Source organism: Cordyceps fumosorosea, assembly GCF_001636725.1.
Source record: "Cordyceps fumosorosea ARSEF 2679 chromosome Unknown scaffold_14, whole genome shotgun sequence".
Classification (NCBI taxonomy): domain Eukaryota; kingdom Fungi; phylum Ascomycota; class Sordariomycetes; order Hypocreales; family Cordycipitaceae; genus Cordyceps; species Cordyceps fumosorosea.
The window spans coordinates 330,716-347,533 of record NW_017387314.1 but is presented as its reverse complement, the minus strand read 5'-3'; the positions used below and the strand labels follow the sequence as shown (position 1 = coordinate 347,533).

At 56.5% G+C, this 16,818-nt stretch overlaps 6 protein-coding genes across 6 annotated transcripts; 3 read left to right on the top strand and 3 right to left on the bottom strand.

The window, feature by feature from the left end:
• Positions 1-160: 160 nt before the first annotated feature.
• ISF_05764 (Transcription factor) lies at positions 161-2,680 on the bottom strand (the record flags this gene model as incomplete). Its single annotated transcript, XM_018849369.1, has 1 exon — positions 161-2,680. One exon carries the CDS (start codon positions 2,678-2,680, stop codon positions 161-163), a length of 2,520 nt encoding a protein of 839 aa, XP_018703396.1.
• A 1,197-nt stretch (positions 2,681-3,877) lies between these two features.
• ISF_05763 (hypothetical protein) lies at positions 3,878-6,286 on the bottom strand (the record flags this gene model as incomplete). Its single annotated transcript, XM_018849368.1, has 1 exon — positions 3,878-6,286. One exon carries the CDS (start codon positions 6,284-6,286, stop codon positions 3,878-3,880), a length of 2,409 nt encoding a protein of 802 aa, XP_018703395.1.
• A 423-nt stretch (positions 6,287-6,709) lies between these two features.
• ISF_05762 (mRNA splicing factor, Cwf18) lies at positions 6,710-7,360 on the top strand (the record flags this gene model as incomplete). The annotated part of the gene is made up of 1 exon (XM_018849367.1): positions 6,710-7,360. One exon carries the CDS (start codon positions 6,710-6,712, stop codon positions 7,358-7,360), a length of 651 nt encoding a protein of 216 aa, XP_018703394.1.
• Positions 7,361-9,620: 2,260 nt separating this feature from the next.
• ISF_05761 (Single-stranded nucleic acid binding R3H) lies at positions 9,621-11,922 on the top strand (the record flags this gene model as incomplete). Its single annotated transcript, XM_018849366.1, has 5 exons — positions 9,621-10,258; positions 10,315-10,647; positions 10,697-10,785; positions 10,841-11,163; positions 11,218-11,922. 5 exons carry the CDS (start codon positions 9,621-9,623, stop codon positions 11,920-11,922), a joined length of 2,088 nt encoding a protein of 695 aa, XP_018703393.1.
• Positions 11,923-12,650: 728 nt separating this feature from the next.
• Positions 12,651-13,914, bottom strand: ISF_05760 (eukaryotic translation initiation factor 3 subunit F; the record flags this gene model as incomplete). Its single annotated transcript, XM_018849365.1, has 2 exons — positions 12,651-13,679; positions 13,807-13,914. The coding sequence occupies 2 exons, from the start codon at positions 13,912-13,914 to the stop codon at positions 12,651-12,653; spliced, it is 1,137 nt and encodes a 378-aa protein (XP_018703392.1).
• A 371-nt stretch (positions 13,915-14,285) lies between these two features.
• On the top strand, positions 14,286-16,577 carry ISF_05759 (hypothetical protein; the record flags this gene model as incomplete). Its single annotated transcript, XM_018849364.1, has 3 exons — positions 14,286-14,446; positions 14,504-15,175; positions 15,266-16,577. The coding sequence occupies 3 exons, from the start codon at positions 14,286-14,288 to the stop codon at positions 16,575-16,577; spliced, it is 2,145 nt and encodes a 714-aa protein (XP_018703391.1).
• Positions 16,578-16,818: the final 241 nt, after the last annotated feature.

Here is a 16,818-nt window from a genome sequence, read left to right as displayed (position 1 = left end):
ACAAAGAGAAAACCCCCCCAAGCGCCACGTGCTAGTTCATTCCGTCATCAATCGCCCTGTCACACACCCTGTAAAATGTGTGACCAGCCCTGCTCGCCGGTGCTGTTCTCTACGCGTAAAAACTGATCAATCGAGTTCTGAAGAGAGAAGGAACCAAGGGTTAGCTAGTGATAACACGGACCGTTAGGGGGGGGGGGCGGGAGAGGCAAATTACCCAGTTGACGCCTTCGGTGTTGTACAGTAGGGTGTCCAAGTCGGTGGGCTGGCCAAAGGTCGGTGCGGGAAACTGCGCGTCGGGCTCGGGCACGGCCATGTAGCCTCCCGCGTCGAAGGCGTCGTAGTACATGGCCTGCGAGGCGGCGGCGGCGGTGACGCGGTCATGTGGGTGGAGGGGATGGGCATGTGCGTGAGGCTGCATGTGTGGCGGCGGCGGCTGCTGATGTGAGGGAAGCGACGGCTGGCCTTGCATCGCGCCACAGTCGAGGAGCGGCACCGAGTTGGTCATGTGGGTAGAGCGCATGGGCATCTGCGGCGACGGCGTCTGCATGTCCACGTTCACGGCGGCGAGCGGGGGTTCCAGCCCCGTGGCGGCGCCGAGATTGGGCATCGCCGGGCTCATGCCGGCTGAGGTGAGGGGCGAGCCGGAGGAGGGTGGCGTGCTGCGGGGCCGGTCGTTGTCGTCCACCCTGTTGAGGACGGCGCGGAGGATGCGGGTGGCGTGGCGCGCGTCGGCCGAGTACGCGCTGCGGGCGGCCCAGACGTCGTGGGAGCGGCGCAGGGCGGCGCGGCAGCGCGCGCGGTCCGCGGGGGACAAGTCGTCGCCGTCCTCGGCGGCGGCCAGGTCGACGCAGACGACGGTGGAGGCGAGGAGGAAGTGCTGGAGGGTGAGGTTGGAGACCATGAAGCGGTCCTCGTGCATGCGGCCGCGGACGCCGATCTCGTGGTCGAGCTCGACGTGCATGTCGAGCATGGCGAGGGCGGCGGCGCGGCAGGTGGCGCGGGAGCGGTCGTAGGCCGGGTCGGCGCGGTGCTCGGTCAGGTAGGGGCGGTGGAGCACGCAGAGGCACTTGCGGTACATGAGCTCGAGCATGATGCGGTGCATGATGGTGTAGTTGGCGTCGGTGAAGGCGGTGGCGCGGATGGAGCGGATGCGCAGGCAGGCCGGCTGCGCGTCGTGCCAGGCGCGCAGCTGGTCGCTGAGGAGCAGCGTCTCCGCGTAGGACGGCCGGCGGACGGCGAGCGCGTGCAGCATGACGCGGCGCAGGATGACGGACAGCCTCGACTTGGCGATGTAGGCGAGGATGGGGGTGGGGTCGGCGGGCGGGCGCGGCGGCGGCAGCGCGGGCGTGTCCTCGTCAAAGTCCTCGTCGAGGAGGTTGGTCGGGTGCTCGGCGTCGGCGAGCCCCTCGTGGATGATGGGCGGCAGGCCCGAGTGCAGGGCGACGAGCAGCTCGGCCGACTGGATCATGAACCAGGTGCGGCGGCGCATCTCGCCCTCGAAGGCGCCGACGGGCACGGGCAGCCGGCTCGGGTCGCGGTGGTAGCCCTGCAGCTGCGCCATGCGCACGGCGAGCCCGTACAACGCCCACAGGACGCGGTCCTCGTCCTGCCGCTGCATGTTGCGCGAGTGCGCGTGCTGCAGCAGCGCCTCGACCGACCCGGGGCGGCACTCGAGGTACCGCCCGGCGACGAGGCACCGCGCCGAGACGCCGAGGTAGAAGCCCGGCTCCTCGATCGCGCGGAGCAGGCCGGGCTCGTGCGCTAGCTTGGCCTTCGCCAGCAACGCGCCCGCCCCGAGCACGGAGAAGAGCAGGCTGATCCAGAGGAAGCCGGCCGACGCGGGAGCCTCCCAGAACGCCTCGTACTGTCGCCGGAACTGGTGCGCGTGGATAAAGGGCACGGCGTGGAACTTGGCGTTGAAGTAGCACGAGATGACGCGGTCGGTGAAGAGCTTGGAGGGAAGGCTCTTCTTGATCTCGTCGATGCCAATGGGCCGCGTGTGGCCGAGCAGCTGGTCAAACTCTTCCTCGGACGTGTCGATGTCTGGGTTCGACTCAGCGTCCGAGTCGGCCTGGAGCATGTGCTGGATGTCTTGGATGCTGCTGACAACAGCGGACCAGGCCGTAGCACCGTGATACTGCTGAGCCGTCTGCTCCGAGGGGGGTGATGATGATGATGATGATGGTGATGATGATGATGATGGCGCAGGTGGGCGTGACTGTTGCGTTGCTGGGACGCTGGGTGAAGATGAGGGAGGCAGCTGTGAGCTGCCCGACGTTGGTGTCACGCCGCCGCTTTTGCTGCTCTGTACCGGCTGCTGATGCTGATGCTGCCTGCGCGGCGCTGCCGGCACGTCCATCATAGTGATGTTGGACGTCTTGTCCGCTCCTTGACCCGCGTCCTCGGCGCCGGCAAAGCCTTTGATCATCTCCTCAAGGCGCGACAGCTTTGTCCGGACCTCTTGGCGGGCAGCTCCGCCGGTCGCGCGCGCCGCGATGCCGAACCGGCAGCTGTCGCCCTCGCCACGCTTGTCGCAAGCACCACACGGCTGTCGCTTGTCGCACTTGGACTTGCGGCGCTGGCAGGCCACGCAGGACACAGGCTGCCGGTTCCTCTTGACCCGGTTGGGCTTGCCGGCGCGGAAGACGCCGGTGAACTGCGCCATGTCGGGTTCCGGCATGGTGGATGAGTGAGCTGGGTTGTGCTGAGGTTGGCAAGGTGAGGTGAGTGATGGTGGTGGCTAAGCGATGGTCGGCCGACTTGATGTCTTGTCGATGTTGCCGTTTGTTCGTGGTGCAGCTGCGCGTCAAATTGGTCGGCCGCCGCTGGCTCTGATTTCTCGTATTTTTTTTCTTAGCTTCCAAAATGATGCAAACAAGCATGTTGTTCGTACGTGATTCTGCGGGCACTGAGTAATACGTTCGCGACAAGATGGTAGGGCCGAAGAGCCGAAGGCTGCCGCGCTTGCTAGACGGACGGACCGCGGGGCAGCTCGGCGAGGGTATTTCGCGAACGAGGAACGAAAGCCTTTGTCTACTGACAGCAATTAGCAGTCAATTTTTCTTGACCCTGCTCCTATAAATACATGACAAATTAACAACTTCTCCATCCTTCGGAAGATTAAAAAAGGGTCGCCACCTTGCCGCGTTCCCCTAGCGGGCAGAGCTGAACCGTTGGATGGCAGCTGTCATGCGGAAGTTTGCCGGGATATAAAAGGCACCTGCCAGCCATTCATAGCCAAGGTAGAATAAAAGAGGGAAATTGGCAGACCTGGAGAAGGAGTTTCGCTATTCGATATCTTTCTCCTCGGAGATATTTGGCAAGTTAAACCTCTTGTTTGGGAGACAACCTTTTCTATTGCTATCTATTAATTGTGCTCTTTCTTGGGTGTAATGGTCGAGGTGTTTGATCGTTGAGAGGAAGCCCCCCCTCTACCACTACGTTGGATCGAAAAATTTAGGGCTTTTAAATCATCATCCCAAACTGAGTTATTCTGTCTTTGTTTAATACTAAATAGTTCTCTAAAAATATGAACCCTTTTCCGTCTGCTAACACCTCCAAACACCTCCTCACAGTCTCCTCACAGTCTGTCGGCTAGATACTGCCATATCTTCCAGCCCTACGAACCATATAGGCGCTATGCCAGAGGAACATAGGATTTGGGCTCGGCCTTGATCGGCTTCAGCTGGCCTTGGCTCACCGTAAGACACTAAAAACTAGGCTCGACGGCACGTCTCTTGCCCCCGTCCCGGCGGGGGAAGGGGTGGTATCAAGCGCGATTGGTCCATTGTCACAATTAATAAAAGAACCTGTATAAAACGTATCGCCGCTAAATCCATCGCTATGGCCCTGCCTCTTTACAAGTACTGTACAAAGATTATGCATCGGCTGGGTTGCTGGTCCCTTCTCCCCCCGCTATGATCCTGCGGTTCTCGTCCACAATTGACTGCATCATCCTCAGCGCCTTGTCCTGGTCCCGCAGCTTGTTAAAGGCATTGTACGTGTTGATGTCTGGCTTCACGCCGACGGCCTCCATCTCCTGTAGCAGCATCACCGTCCGCAGCGTGTTCTGCGCCAACGCCTCGTGCCGCACCAGCGTGTTCCACGTCACCAAGTTGGCCTCAATGTCGAGTTCTGCCATCACCTCCATCAGCTGCGCGGCGAGGGCGCTCTCACCCTGGTACAGCAAGCCTCGCAGTAGGATCGTCAGAGTCATTGCGCTCGGAGTTGGGTGAACCTGCTCTGCCGATGCCGTTCCAGCTGCCGCGGCGAGCGCGTCTGGTTCAATGACCTCGCCCGTCGCTTCGGCGGGTTCATGGGGATCGCCGTCAGCCTTGGCTATCGATCGGTTGCGCAAAGTATGCTTGAGCATGTCCCCAAACACATGTAACGCCTCCCTCCATAGTTCTTGGTGCTCTGTCATGACCAAGATGAACATGTCGTGGATCATGCTGCCCTGGCTTTGCAACATCAGGGAAGGATATTTACTCTGCTCCTCCAACCGCGACCTGAAGAACTTGTAGAAGGATAGAATATCCTGTGGACGAGACAGAGATCGTATATATGCTCGAAGCATCACCGCATCGGCTGCTGTGTTGGGCTGCAGCTTGCCCTCAGCAGCGTCACCCTCCGCCGTAAACACGTTTTCTGCCACAGGTAAGATTGTGTGCATGAAATCCCACTCGCGGTTCTCCAGACGGTCACGGAATTTGTCATCCAGTTCCTTGTCAACGCCTTCCTCGCTTAGTAGCAAGGGTAGCGAGTCTGGTAGCCACCACTGTAGTGACTTGAGCTCAAACCTTCTTGCGTATATCTTCAGCATGGGCCGGAACAATGGTATCGACCAAGGCGCCTTGATTCTCTTGCTTCGAATCTCCGCATCCGCGAAGTAAAATACGGCGTGCAAGGTATTGCTCAGCACACTCTCAAACGACACTGGCGTGACTCTGGCAACCATCAAGGCTCGGTTTACATTATCGATATTCAGACTCGCTTTTGCGCCTGCAAACACCGTCGTCCATGTCTTGGCATCGAGCGGTACACCAGACTCTGCAAATAGTAAAGCCAGGCGTGTTGCCTCCGCCGTCTGTCCATGCTGACACAGTGAGTCTAGTACAGCTGTCAGAGTGATTGTATTCGGCGTGAATCCGTGCTCCATGAATAGCTGCAGTGCATCTTTTGCGGAAAAGCTCTCCACTCGCTGCGTCCAGCCATCGCTCTCGGCTTTGCAATGTAGAAGGGTTGTAATTGTGCTGGCCGAAACTGCGTCGTTAAAGGTAACGCCGTCCTCCAACATGGCTCTCAGTATTTTGAAAGCAGTGTTCTTGTGGGCGACCTCGCCAGCCAATTTGCTAGCAAACTGCAACCGGGTATTCTTGTGAAGTGCATAATTTGCCTTCTCCAAGATTTCATAGAAATCCACGGCTTGGGCAGCTGGGAGCCGCTGCACAAAGAGACCCAGAACATTTTGCTGGAACGGGACATGACCTTTTGGAACACCCTCAACCACGTGGGCGAGCAGAGCCAAGACTTCGCCGGCCATCGCGTTTCTGTCGTGGATATTTTTGATTCTGTGAAGCTGTAAATTCTGCGCTATGAAGCGTAGCACATCGTGAATGGCATAGCCAGGCGGTGGCGGGTTCAAAGTTGCTTCCAGAACCATGCTTGCCTTGCTGGGACACTGGCGTAGCGTTGCGAGCATGATGCCGGGCCATTGCTGTTGCCTGGTTTCAATACTTGTTGCATCCCAAACCTCGCGCATGAGTGCAATATCAGACAAGTCGTATAACCACTTGCCCTGATCCTCGTTATGTTGTGTGCCTCCTGACTGACGACCGGAGCCAAGCCGGTGTATTGCTTTCTTCCACTTGTTGAACTGCTTCCGCACGGCACCCAATTCGGATTCCGGATATTGATGTCGCAGATAGCCCCATTGGTAATATTTCTCCCGTTCCTGCATTCTGGCCTGCTGTAGCAGCCGCTTGTCTTGCTTCAATCGTTTTGATACATAAGGGAGGTTAAAATTTCTGCGGAATGTCTCGGGAGGCACCTCAACAGAAACGGGGTCGCGGCTTTGAAATGGCGTCAGAATTTCGGAAGCGTCTGTTCTTTGCTGCTCTTCGTTGGTCGGTCGCGCCTTTTCAAATCTGTTCCTGATAGCTTCCTCTGTCGCTGTCGAGTAGGATCGCCAGTTGAGCCATGGTTTTGACGGTGGCAGCGGCCCATTCGAGCGCCCCGATGCAAGACTTAGTTTGCGCATATAGTTTGACAAGAGGGCAGTGGCCATTGGTTCTTGTACCCATGTTCGTATCGTGTGAGCTTGGCTGGTACGGGAGCATTGTGATGTCGAGTGCTTCGCCGTGTGTGCCCCCGAGCACAGTCTCCTCCTTGCGCCGTACATTTTCTTGCGGAACACGTTAAATTGTATAGTGCTTCGCCATTCGCTCGTTTATCGCCATGATGCAGTATTCAGAGTCGGAATATCGAATCCTTTTGTTGCGTCGCCTTGTCGTCTGGTGATGTTCCATGGGTTAAATTTAGGTGGGCCGCGATCGAGCGACACTTTTTTTCCTGGTGCTTGCAGGCTGTCGCATTTCAGCCTGGCATCGACTTTCTCCAGCCCCACCACTGTTAAGCTTCCCGACCTACGAAAAACATTGCCTCTACAATTCTTGCCTCTGCTTTTCCACAACATCTACTATACTACGGAATGTCGTCACATAACACGCTCAGCGCCGCGTCAGAGGATCGCAAGGCGCGCCTCGCTAAGCTAAAGAGCCTCAAGCGCAAACAGCCCGCCGACGAGCTTGTCGCACCCGAAGCCGACGAACGATTGCCAATTCCATCGAGCAACAAGGAAAACGAGCATGGCGAAGACGAGGAGGCACCCCCTGATGTCACGCGTTTGCATCTATCAGGCCGAAACTACGACCCCGAGACGCGCGGGCCGAAGCTTGGTTTCGAGGCGCCGCCAACCCTCTCAGACGACAAGGCCACGCTTGAGCAGCAGGCTGCAGAACTCGAGGCACAAGTGAAGGAGAAGGCAGCGACCGAAGCTGCCGACGCGAAAGGAATCGACCTGTTCAAGCTGCAACCGAAGAAGCCTAATTGGGATCTCAAGCGCAACCTGGAGCAAAAGCTAGACGTCTTGAACGTCCGCACAGACAATGCAATTGCGCGCTTGGTCAAGGACCGCATCACCGCTGCGCAAAAGGCGGCCCAAAAAGATTCAAACGGGGATGATTTCGAGACGGCTGGAATGGATGGAGCTACGCTCGTCGAGTCCTTAAGAGTCCGAGAGCAGGAAGAAGAGGAGGAAGAACGCCGCGAAAAGGAAGAAGAGGAAGCACTGACTGCATAAGCACGGGCTGGATTTCAGAAAATTGTTGCATTACATTTTGTACATATAAATTTGGGCATACTGGTGTAAATATTGATACCCTTCATCTCTCGGACCCCCTAGCTCACTCTACCGTTGCATCGCTCGCGTCATGGCCAAACGTTGGCTGAACGGACTGAGGCTTCGCTCCCTTGGCTTGCCCTGTGGCGCAGCGTCTTCTCGTTCGCGCGGGGGTTCCCTGTGATTCCTATGCGGTTGATGCCTGTCTTCCCTGTTGCCTCGATCTCGTGGTGATCGCGACCTGCGGCGAGGCTCCCTGTCTCCGCGCCTGCGATCTGAGCCCCTTGGGGATGCTGGGCGTCGATCGCGATGCGCATCCCTGGGGCGGTGCGGCGACCGGCTTCTCGATCGATACCTACTAGGTTCCGGCTCAGCTACTTCACCGGCCTCCTCGTCACTATTAGAGCCGTGCCGATCACTGGGGTGTCTGGGCGGCGATACTGAGTCGGAGCGCGAGTTCGTAGACACGGTTGATACTGAGTCCACAGAACGCGATCTTGCCCGGCGCGGGGGACCGTCCGACTCATCGTCCCTTTCCTCCAAGGCCCGTTTTCTTTCCCTCTCGGCTTCCTTTTTGGCAAGCTCCTCATCGGCGGCGCCTTTCCTATCGACGTGTCAGTTGCGACAAGAGATGTGAAGCATCAGAAGCACAAGAACAAACTTTTTCTCCAAGGGGTTCGGGGCATCATTGGTAAGCTTCGGAACTAGCTTTGGGTTGCGCAGCTGCTGGGTCCGCGATGGGCGAGAGACATATGGCCTCTCCTGAGCGCTCGCTTTGCATTCATATGAATAGTGTCGTGCTGCGTAGTCAGTAAGGATGTTTGGACGAGCTGGCGGGCGAAACATATCTCTTTTTAGACACTTCTGACATTGCACATTGGCCGGTGTTCTTTGTGAGGGACCACCGCGATATGAGTACATTTTGCCGGTTTTTAATTGGACTTTGAGCTGAAATGATGGTGGCAGACGCTCGCAACACCACTTCTTGCCTGTGAGCCGTGGAGACAGTGAGTTCAGACTTTGTAGTACTACCTAAGTAGCTACGAGATTGGTGCACGTGACTTGACAATGATCGTGTTGAATGAATGCCTCAACCCGCAGCGACATGCATTTCTTTTTCGTAAAAATCATGCGAATTCAATGAAGGAGATAGAAATTCATCTATGTATTTAGAAAGAGCTCAATCTATGAATGTGCGTTATGATCTTGGTCATCTATCTTGCCGCCCTTTGTCCCATGTACAACAAAGAAGCGGGCTCATGATGGCACACAGGGACATGCGGAATAACTTGGCACAATATTTTACTTTCAGCACGACGAAAATACAAGACAAGTCTTTCACTGCAGCTCCAAAAATAGGATTTATTCAGGCAGTCTCGGGCTATGCAGACGACCGCAGGCCACCTCGGCGACCCAGCCCAGTCAGTCACCTGACTAATGTGATCCAACTAAACGCCACAGCCGTGGGAGGGCGGCCGCTTGACCAAGATCCCAGAACTTTTTGACTTTTGACCTGCCTCCCATAATAAATATTCCTGCTTGCAGCGACAACCCGACCTTTCTTCGCCTACGTTCTGCTATTTACCCAATAGCAAGAGCACCGGTGACTGCGACGCAGCCTCTTGTGACTTTATTGCTGGTATGTTTATTCCGGTCCAGGCGGCCTTTTTCCTCCCCTCTCCAGCGCAAATACCCCCCTCCTCAGCATCTACCACAATTTCTCCAACCCCACGATATTTCCCTTTGAGAGTCGCCGGCACTGAGGCATCACGACCAACCCAAAGTCTGACTCTTTCCTTGCAGCGACAGACTTCCTACCAGACGGGCTCTCATTTTTCAATCCCATCGATCGATACGACACTTGCGAACGTCTTCGAAACCTTGGAAACCATGTCCTATTTTTCATGATCATGAGACTTGCGTGGTGCCTTCTCTACTAACTTTGTTTCGACCGACTCTGATTTTTTGAGTTTCTACTGGCCCCGCCACTGTTTCGATCTCTTTGACGCGACTCGTACTGCATGCCCTTTTCTTGATAAACCTGCATCTGGGCTGGCAGCCTTCTACCACCAGCTTTACTTATACCCCCCTTTACAAGCCGCAAACGCCCGTCCTCGCAAACGTACGTCGCAGCGGCATCTCTCCCTCTCACCGCCGCGGCGCTAATTACGAAAGGTGTAGAAATCGAAATCGATACTCGACTCCTCTTTTTCTTTTACCAATGGAGCCTTCTGAACGGCCTCCTGCGACCGACCCCGTCGTTGTCGTTGGCGCATGCCACTTGCCGAAATCAGTGGTCATGCCGCTGAAGCGACCGGGGGTTGCCCCCAACATCGACACAGCCGCTGCATCGCTCAGCAAGCTCAACCTAGACTCGGCCGCCTCGAATGCTGCCGCTGCAGACAAGCTGTCGACCATTCAAAGACTCGACTCCGGCTCAGACTCCGGGACTAAGCCTTCCAGTCTTGACGGCAAAAGCATCATATCAGGAACTACGTTTGCGTTGGATGAAAAAGAGTCGCTACGTCCAGATGATAGCGCGAGTGTACAAGCCGCCGCCGAGGACGACGATGCCGCCTCTCTCCTTGCCGGGTCTCGTTTGGGCTCAGAAGCAGCCGCTATAGCCAGAGCTCGGCCCGCCATTGCCATGGGAAGCAACACTACCGGCATTCTTACACCACAGAGTACATCCTCTGAGCCACCAGCTGAGAATGGCGACGCTGGGACATCGGATGCGCTTCATGTCATCTATCGCAAAGCGCCCGACGAGAAGCTCATTTTTGCGCTGAACTCAGCGAGGGATCGCCTTTTTTTGCTGCTGCTCGAGAAAGATGTCATTGACTTTGTCCAGAACTCCAAGTAAGGCGAACTATAATTGTACTTACTGTTCATGCTCGTTCTAACATGACTCCTAGGGAGCCCTACATGGATATACCACCATCCAACTCCTTTTGTAGAATGTTAACCCACAAACTGGCAGACTACTATCACATGACGCATTCTTATGAACATCACATCGGATCTGTCCGCATATTCCGGACACCCTTCTGCCGTGTCCCGGAGTCGCTAGCATCGATGGTACCGCAGCCGGCAGCATCTACCGGCAGCACGCCGCCGCCTGCCGTCTTGCCGCGAAAGATCATGCGACGTGGACAAGACGGTGATAGTGCTGCAGCCAGTGCCAGTCCCTCTAAGCCTGCTTCTGAAGCAGGGAGCGACGCCAAGGATAAGCAGCCCGCCAACCAAAAGTGAGTTGGACAGTCCTGTGAACTGCATATCAAAACTAACACTCAGTAGATTGTCGCGAGAGCAACGCGAAGAAAATTATAAAATTACTAGACTACGGATCTTTGGACCGGAGGATAAGGATAAGGAAAACACTGCAGGTCCGTCACTGTCGATGCAAATGGTAGTATGCACAATGCTGACCCTCCGAAGCAGAGAATGACGCAGACACTGGCATGTCAAGAACCAGCTCTGCCTCTGCTAATAGATCAAATTTGGGGAAGCGTGGGAAGCAAGCCAAACAACGCCGCGACTCCGACGGCTTCGACTCACGCAACCAGTATCATGCTTACTGGGGCCCTCAGCAACAGACATGGGTGCCCCAATCGCAGGCGCAATACGGACCGCCTGGCGTGCAGTATAATGCTGGTCCGTCCAACTACCAAGCCCCGCCGAGTTATGTGCAGCAAGGGCCGATGTATGGTCCGGTACCTGCTATGCCACCGAACCCCGGATACCCCACGTATCCTGCGGGACAGGTAAGTTGCGAACCTCATTTCTGTCAACTTTCCATCTCGGCTAACGTTGTCTAGTATCACTCTTCCGGAAGCCCTGTAGTGTATGCACAACAGCCTCAAATGGTTACAAATACACCGCCACTTGGTTGGCAGCAGCCGTACACTGCGTCTGGACCTTACCCGCCGCAAGGCCCTCCTCCACCTGGACCACCGCAGGCTCCAAACCAAAGCCCTGTTCCAAACCCTGGGCCTGGTGGAATTCCTTACGCCTTCGGGCAATTGCCTGCTAATGCCAATCCGCATGACCCCAAAAGCCAGCATCCCATTCCAGGCAGCTACAACCGAAACCACTCCTTTAACCCCAAGACACAATCGTTCAATCCCGGAGCGCCTCTGGGCCCTGCTCAAATGGGCCCCGTTCACCCGCCACAGCCGCCCTTCACTGCACCCGGGTCGCATCACAGCAGTCCTCAAATAAGCGCACCGCCTCATCTGGCTTACGCGGGCTATCAGTCCCCGATGCCTCCCCCATATGGTGGTGCGTACGGCATGGTCAGGCAAGGCTCCAACAACTCGATCCCATCCTACCATGGTCCTCCGCACGGGACGCCTCCGCATGTGGCGATGCAAACCCCGCAACACATGCCTCAACCACCGCCGATGGTTGTGAATGGCAGGCCACCTCCACACGGACCGGCACCCAATGGTCAGATGTATAGCCATCTCCCCACGTACGGTAACCCCGCTACGCTGCCCCAAAAGCCGGCTACGGGAATGTGAGAAAACACACTTGAGACGTTACACAGTCAAACATGGGTAGGGTACGGTCCTTTGGTGAATGGCGTAAATGGTATGGATTACAGCATATTTGGGCGTTATGATACGAAAACAAGAGATCATAGGGAACTGGCGGATCAGGATAACTTTTTGCATCTGGCATTTTATATATCCATAAGAGAGGTGAAAAAGAATCATGCCATAGAACGAAACGACAACGATTTTCAATGTATGCACCTGGATGGATGAGATTCTTGTCACTCAGAAGTAGAATCAGATTGTATCATGATTTTTTTTCCAGTTTGGATTCTAAAAGATATGGGGTTGGCAAACAAAATGACCTTGTTCATTGCTTTTTCTCTGCCTAGCCCACAAAACGCCACGATGAAACTTTATTGTCTTTCCCTTCCTCCCAGCGCCAGAAGCCTTCCTCAAAGGCTCGCAGCCTTTCCCTTATTCCGAATCACCGGAATTCTCTCCCATGACCGCATGCCCTGTTCTATGTGATTCAAAACAACAAAACGCGCACAACCGCAACGTCAGAGAGTAGACGAGAGGACAGGCGCGGCTAAGGTTGGGTTTTCAAAGACACTGTGCAGGACAGCCTTGTCCTGCGTCTCACATGTGAAGCAACCCATAACATACAAATAAATAAAAAAAGAAGCTTCGTTATCATCCGTTCCTTTATTGCAGATCTCATATCAAGGGAACCGAAGACGCCGCCGCCCATTCTATTCCGCAGGCTCGCGGGGTTCCCTGGGTTCCCTGGGTTCTCTGTGCTCCCGCGGCTCCCGCGGCTCCCTGTGCTCGCGCTGCTCGCGCTGCTGGCCGCCTCCGCGGGCACCTCCCCGGCCGCCGCGCTTGCCACCGCCGCCGCGCTGGTTGCCCTTCTCGCCGTCGCCGCCCTTGCCGCCTTCGGCGTCTTTGTCGGTGCTGACGAGGTTGGCCGTGGCGAGGCGCTGGGAGAGGTCGATCTGGGTGCGGATCGAGTTGGCGAGGTAGCTGACCATGAGGACGTCCTGGATGTGGTTATTGAAGTCGTGCTCGATCTGGGCGGCGTCGACCTTGGGGGCGAGCGAGAGGGCGCTCATGAGGTACTGGGCAAGGGCGTTGTTGGGCTCCTCGTCCTCGTCGAGGACGCCGTTGACCCACTCGCTCACGCGGTCGAGCAGGCCGATGGTGTGCTGGATGGAGCGGGCGAGGCCCTCGATGTCGGAGGGCAGGGCGACGGAGCGCGACTCGACATCGCGGGCCGAGGCGACGGCCTCGAGGGCGCCCTTGTCGGCGTCACCGTAGAGCATCTTGTGGGGTACCTGGATGAAGAGGCAGCTATCGGCGGCGCGCTCGGCGTTGACGGCGACGGGGGCCGAGATGTAGCAGCGCGTCTCAATGTCCGCGCCGGGCTCGGTCGAGATGGTCATATGGACGGCCGGGTGAGGGAAGGTGCCGGTGTCGGGGCTGCCGAAGAAGTTTTGGATGAGGGCGCTAAAGCTGTTGAGCTCGTGTGAGGTCGTGTACCAGCCGAGCAGCGACTCGCGGGGCGAGGCCTTGAGGGTCAACGCGAGCATGCTCTTCTGGTACTCGACGTCCACCTCAACCTGGTCCTCCTCCTCGGTATGTGGGATGGCGAAGCACGAGCGCACCTCGACCTCGGTGCCGTCCTCGGAACGGGTGCCGACCAGGGCACCGATGACGCGGGTGGGCTGGGCGCCGTCACGGACATCGCGGCGAACGGCGTGGTCGAGGATCGAAAGGATGGCCTACATGATTTTGGCCCGTCAGTATTCACACTACCCAAATAAACCAAAAAAAATCGGCGAAAATTTCCCTCCACATGTCGACAGGCCTGTTCTCTGCGCATGCTGTGAAGAGTCGTTCGCTACGCACCTCGGGCTGAATATTGACACTGAGGGGCGCGATGTTTGTCTGGATGCCAACGTTGGCGTGGGCCAACGGGCGCGCAAGGTGAATATATCTCTCGGTCGCGGCAGCCATGCTGGGCAGATGCAGACTCTCGACCGGGGGAGATCGTGGGTGTCGGGACTGTCGCGGGAGAGTTGCGTTCGTGGACGGCGGAAAAAGGGTGGGATGATGGTGTGCCAGCAAGTTTCTTCCCACAATGAGGGGCTTGTCCTTTCGCCGCCAAATTTCGACCTACTGAGATTTTGGGTATTTGCTCGTTTGGCAGGCTCCGCTGGGGTTGTGCGCGCTAAGATAACCCGCTGATAAGCCGGTGTGGCGGTGCGTAAGTGAAGTGGCCCACTGTCTGTGGCTAGTGTTTTAAAGATTATTTTCATGGAACCTGAACTATCTTTGGCGACTGTTTTATACTACATACATCATTTTTTATTCCCAAACCTTCAATTATGGCCCGCGGAAGAGGAAATTTCAGAGGTCGAGGCGGCGGTAGAGGCGGCGGTAGAGGCGGCGGTAGAGGCGGCGGCCGAGGTCGAGGCCGAGGTGGTCGAAAGTCCTACGGCCAGTTTGGTCCTACTCGTCGTTTTGACAGTGCCCGTCTCGATGAACGGTAAGTAATCTGCCTTTATCTCCCTCACGTTTTGAACGAAATTCTAACCTCAAAAAGGGAATCTGATTCGTCTGAAGGCTCAGAAGATGGGAAGGAAGAAGAAGTGGAGGACGACCTGATGAGTGTTGAGTCTGATGACGACGAGGAGGAGACTGAGCAACCCAGTCGGCCATATATGGCGCTACTACAAAGCTTTCAAGAGCCCAGTGCACCCAAAGCTAAGCGTCGCAAACTGGATCACAGAACACAAGGCGAAGAGGCACACAACTCAGATGAGGACGGCGACGAAGAAGACGAGGGAAGAGAGGCTGAAGATGCCGATCTAGTCGAAGATGAGGAAGAGGAAGAGGAAGAGGTTCTGCAGCAAGGAGTGGATGACGATGACTCGGAGGACGAAGGTGAATCATTGGACCCCTTTGATTTGCATTTTGCCCATCCCGACGAAGCAAGCTCAGCCAAGGCCGTGAATGCAGTGAAGAACGAAGAGTGGACGACCAGTCGACAGATGATGGGCCCTCTCAGGGCTACTTTGCAATCTGTTGGCACTGATAGCACATTTGAAGTTCGTGACATGAAGAATGTCAAATTGAAGCAAAAGCTGCAGGAGACTGCCGGCAAGACCCTCGCTGGAATGGATGAGACACAAAAGCATATTGCTTCTCTCCTGTTCAGCTATCAAGATGTATTCTACTGTGATCGCAATGTTGGAAATGCCGACACTCTGCGCCGGTTAGTATGCAGTCATGCGCTGAATCATGTTTTCAAGTAAGATCATTTCATACTCTGTCGCCGGGGCAAGGGAACTAACCAGTCAACTAGAACACGGGATCGGGTTATTAAAAACAACTACAAACTTGCCAAGGATCCGGAAACAGAGCAAGAGTTTAGGGACCAAGGGTTCACGCGCCCCAAAGTCCTATTTCTTCTGCCGACGCGCAACTCCTGCGCCAGAATGGTGCGCACGATCCGAGAACTTTGCCAGCCGGACCAGGAGGAGAACCGCAAGCGCTTCGATGAGTCGTACATCACCAAGGATAACAACTTTGGCGCCGACAGACCCGCCGATTTCCGCGATCTCTTCGAGGGCAATGATGACGACATGTTCCGCCTTGGCGTCAAGTTCACCCGCAAAACCATCAAGTACTTTGCCCAATTTTATAGCTCAGACATCCTCTTCGCTAGCCCCCTGGGGCTGCGCATGGCCATGGGCTCTGAGGAAGACAAGAAAAAGCCCGACTCGGACTTTCTCAGCTCCATCGAGGTCGTCGTCGTGGACCAGGCCGACGCACTGCTAATGCAGAACTGGGAGCACGTCGAGTACATCTTTGAGCGGCTCAACCTGCAGCCCAAGGATGCGCACGGGTGCGACATTGGGCGGCTGCGGCCGTGGTACCTCGAGGACGGCTGGGCGCGCTGCTTCCGCCAGACCGTCCTGCTCGGCGGCTTCCTGACGCCCGAGCTCGCGGAGCTGCAGCGCGGCGGCTGCGCCAACTGGGCGGGCAAGGCGCGCCTTCAGCCGTCGTACGCGGGCGTGCTTCCGCAGCTCGGCGTCAAGGCCCGGCAGACGTTCTCGCGCTTCCAGTCGCACGCGCTCTCCGCGGACCCGGACGCACGCTTCGACTACTTCGTCTCGGCCGTCGTGCCCGGCATCGTCAAGCGCGCCAAGGAGTCGGCCTCGGCTGGCGGCACGCTGCTCTTCGTGCCATCGTACCTCGACTTCGTGCGCGTGCGCAACTACTTCGCCACTTCCGTGACCGTCTCGGCCGTCTCGTTCGGCGCCATCTCCGAGTACACGGACGTGCCCGAGGCGTCGCGCGCGCGCTCGCACTTCGTCACCGGCCGCCACAAGGTCCTGCTGTACTCGGAGCGGGCGCACCACTTCCGCCGTCTGCAGATCAAGGGCGTCCAGCGCGTCGTCTTCTACGGCCTGCCGGACAACCCCGTCTTCTACAAGGAGATTGCGGGCGAGTACCTGAGCAAGAGCGAGCAGGACTTGACCATTGAGCCGGGCAGGGGGACCGTGCGGGTGCTCTTCTCCAGGTTTGATGCCATGAAGCTGGAACGAGTGGCGGGGTCCCAAAGGTTAGGCAAGATGCTGAACGATCGTGGCGATACTTTTGATTTCATCTAGGACGGAATTGTCTTTCTACCATAGACTTGTATTACTCATAGATAAAAGCCTCTTTGTTTGGTCAATGTACCTCCAACTGTACTTTTCTGTCTACGAAGGACACCAACGACAGCCTGCGTATTGGGCTACTGTAGTGTTCAGATGCGTAGAACAACGGGTGGACGTTGGGTTGACTTAATGATGCGTTGCTTGTTGTAACAAGGGAATAACCTGGCGAGCTTACTGGACGTAAGAGAACGCC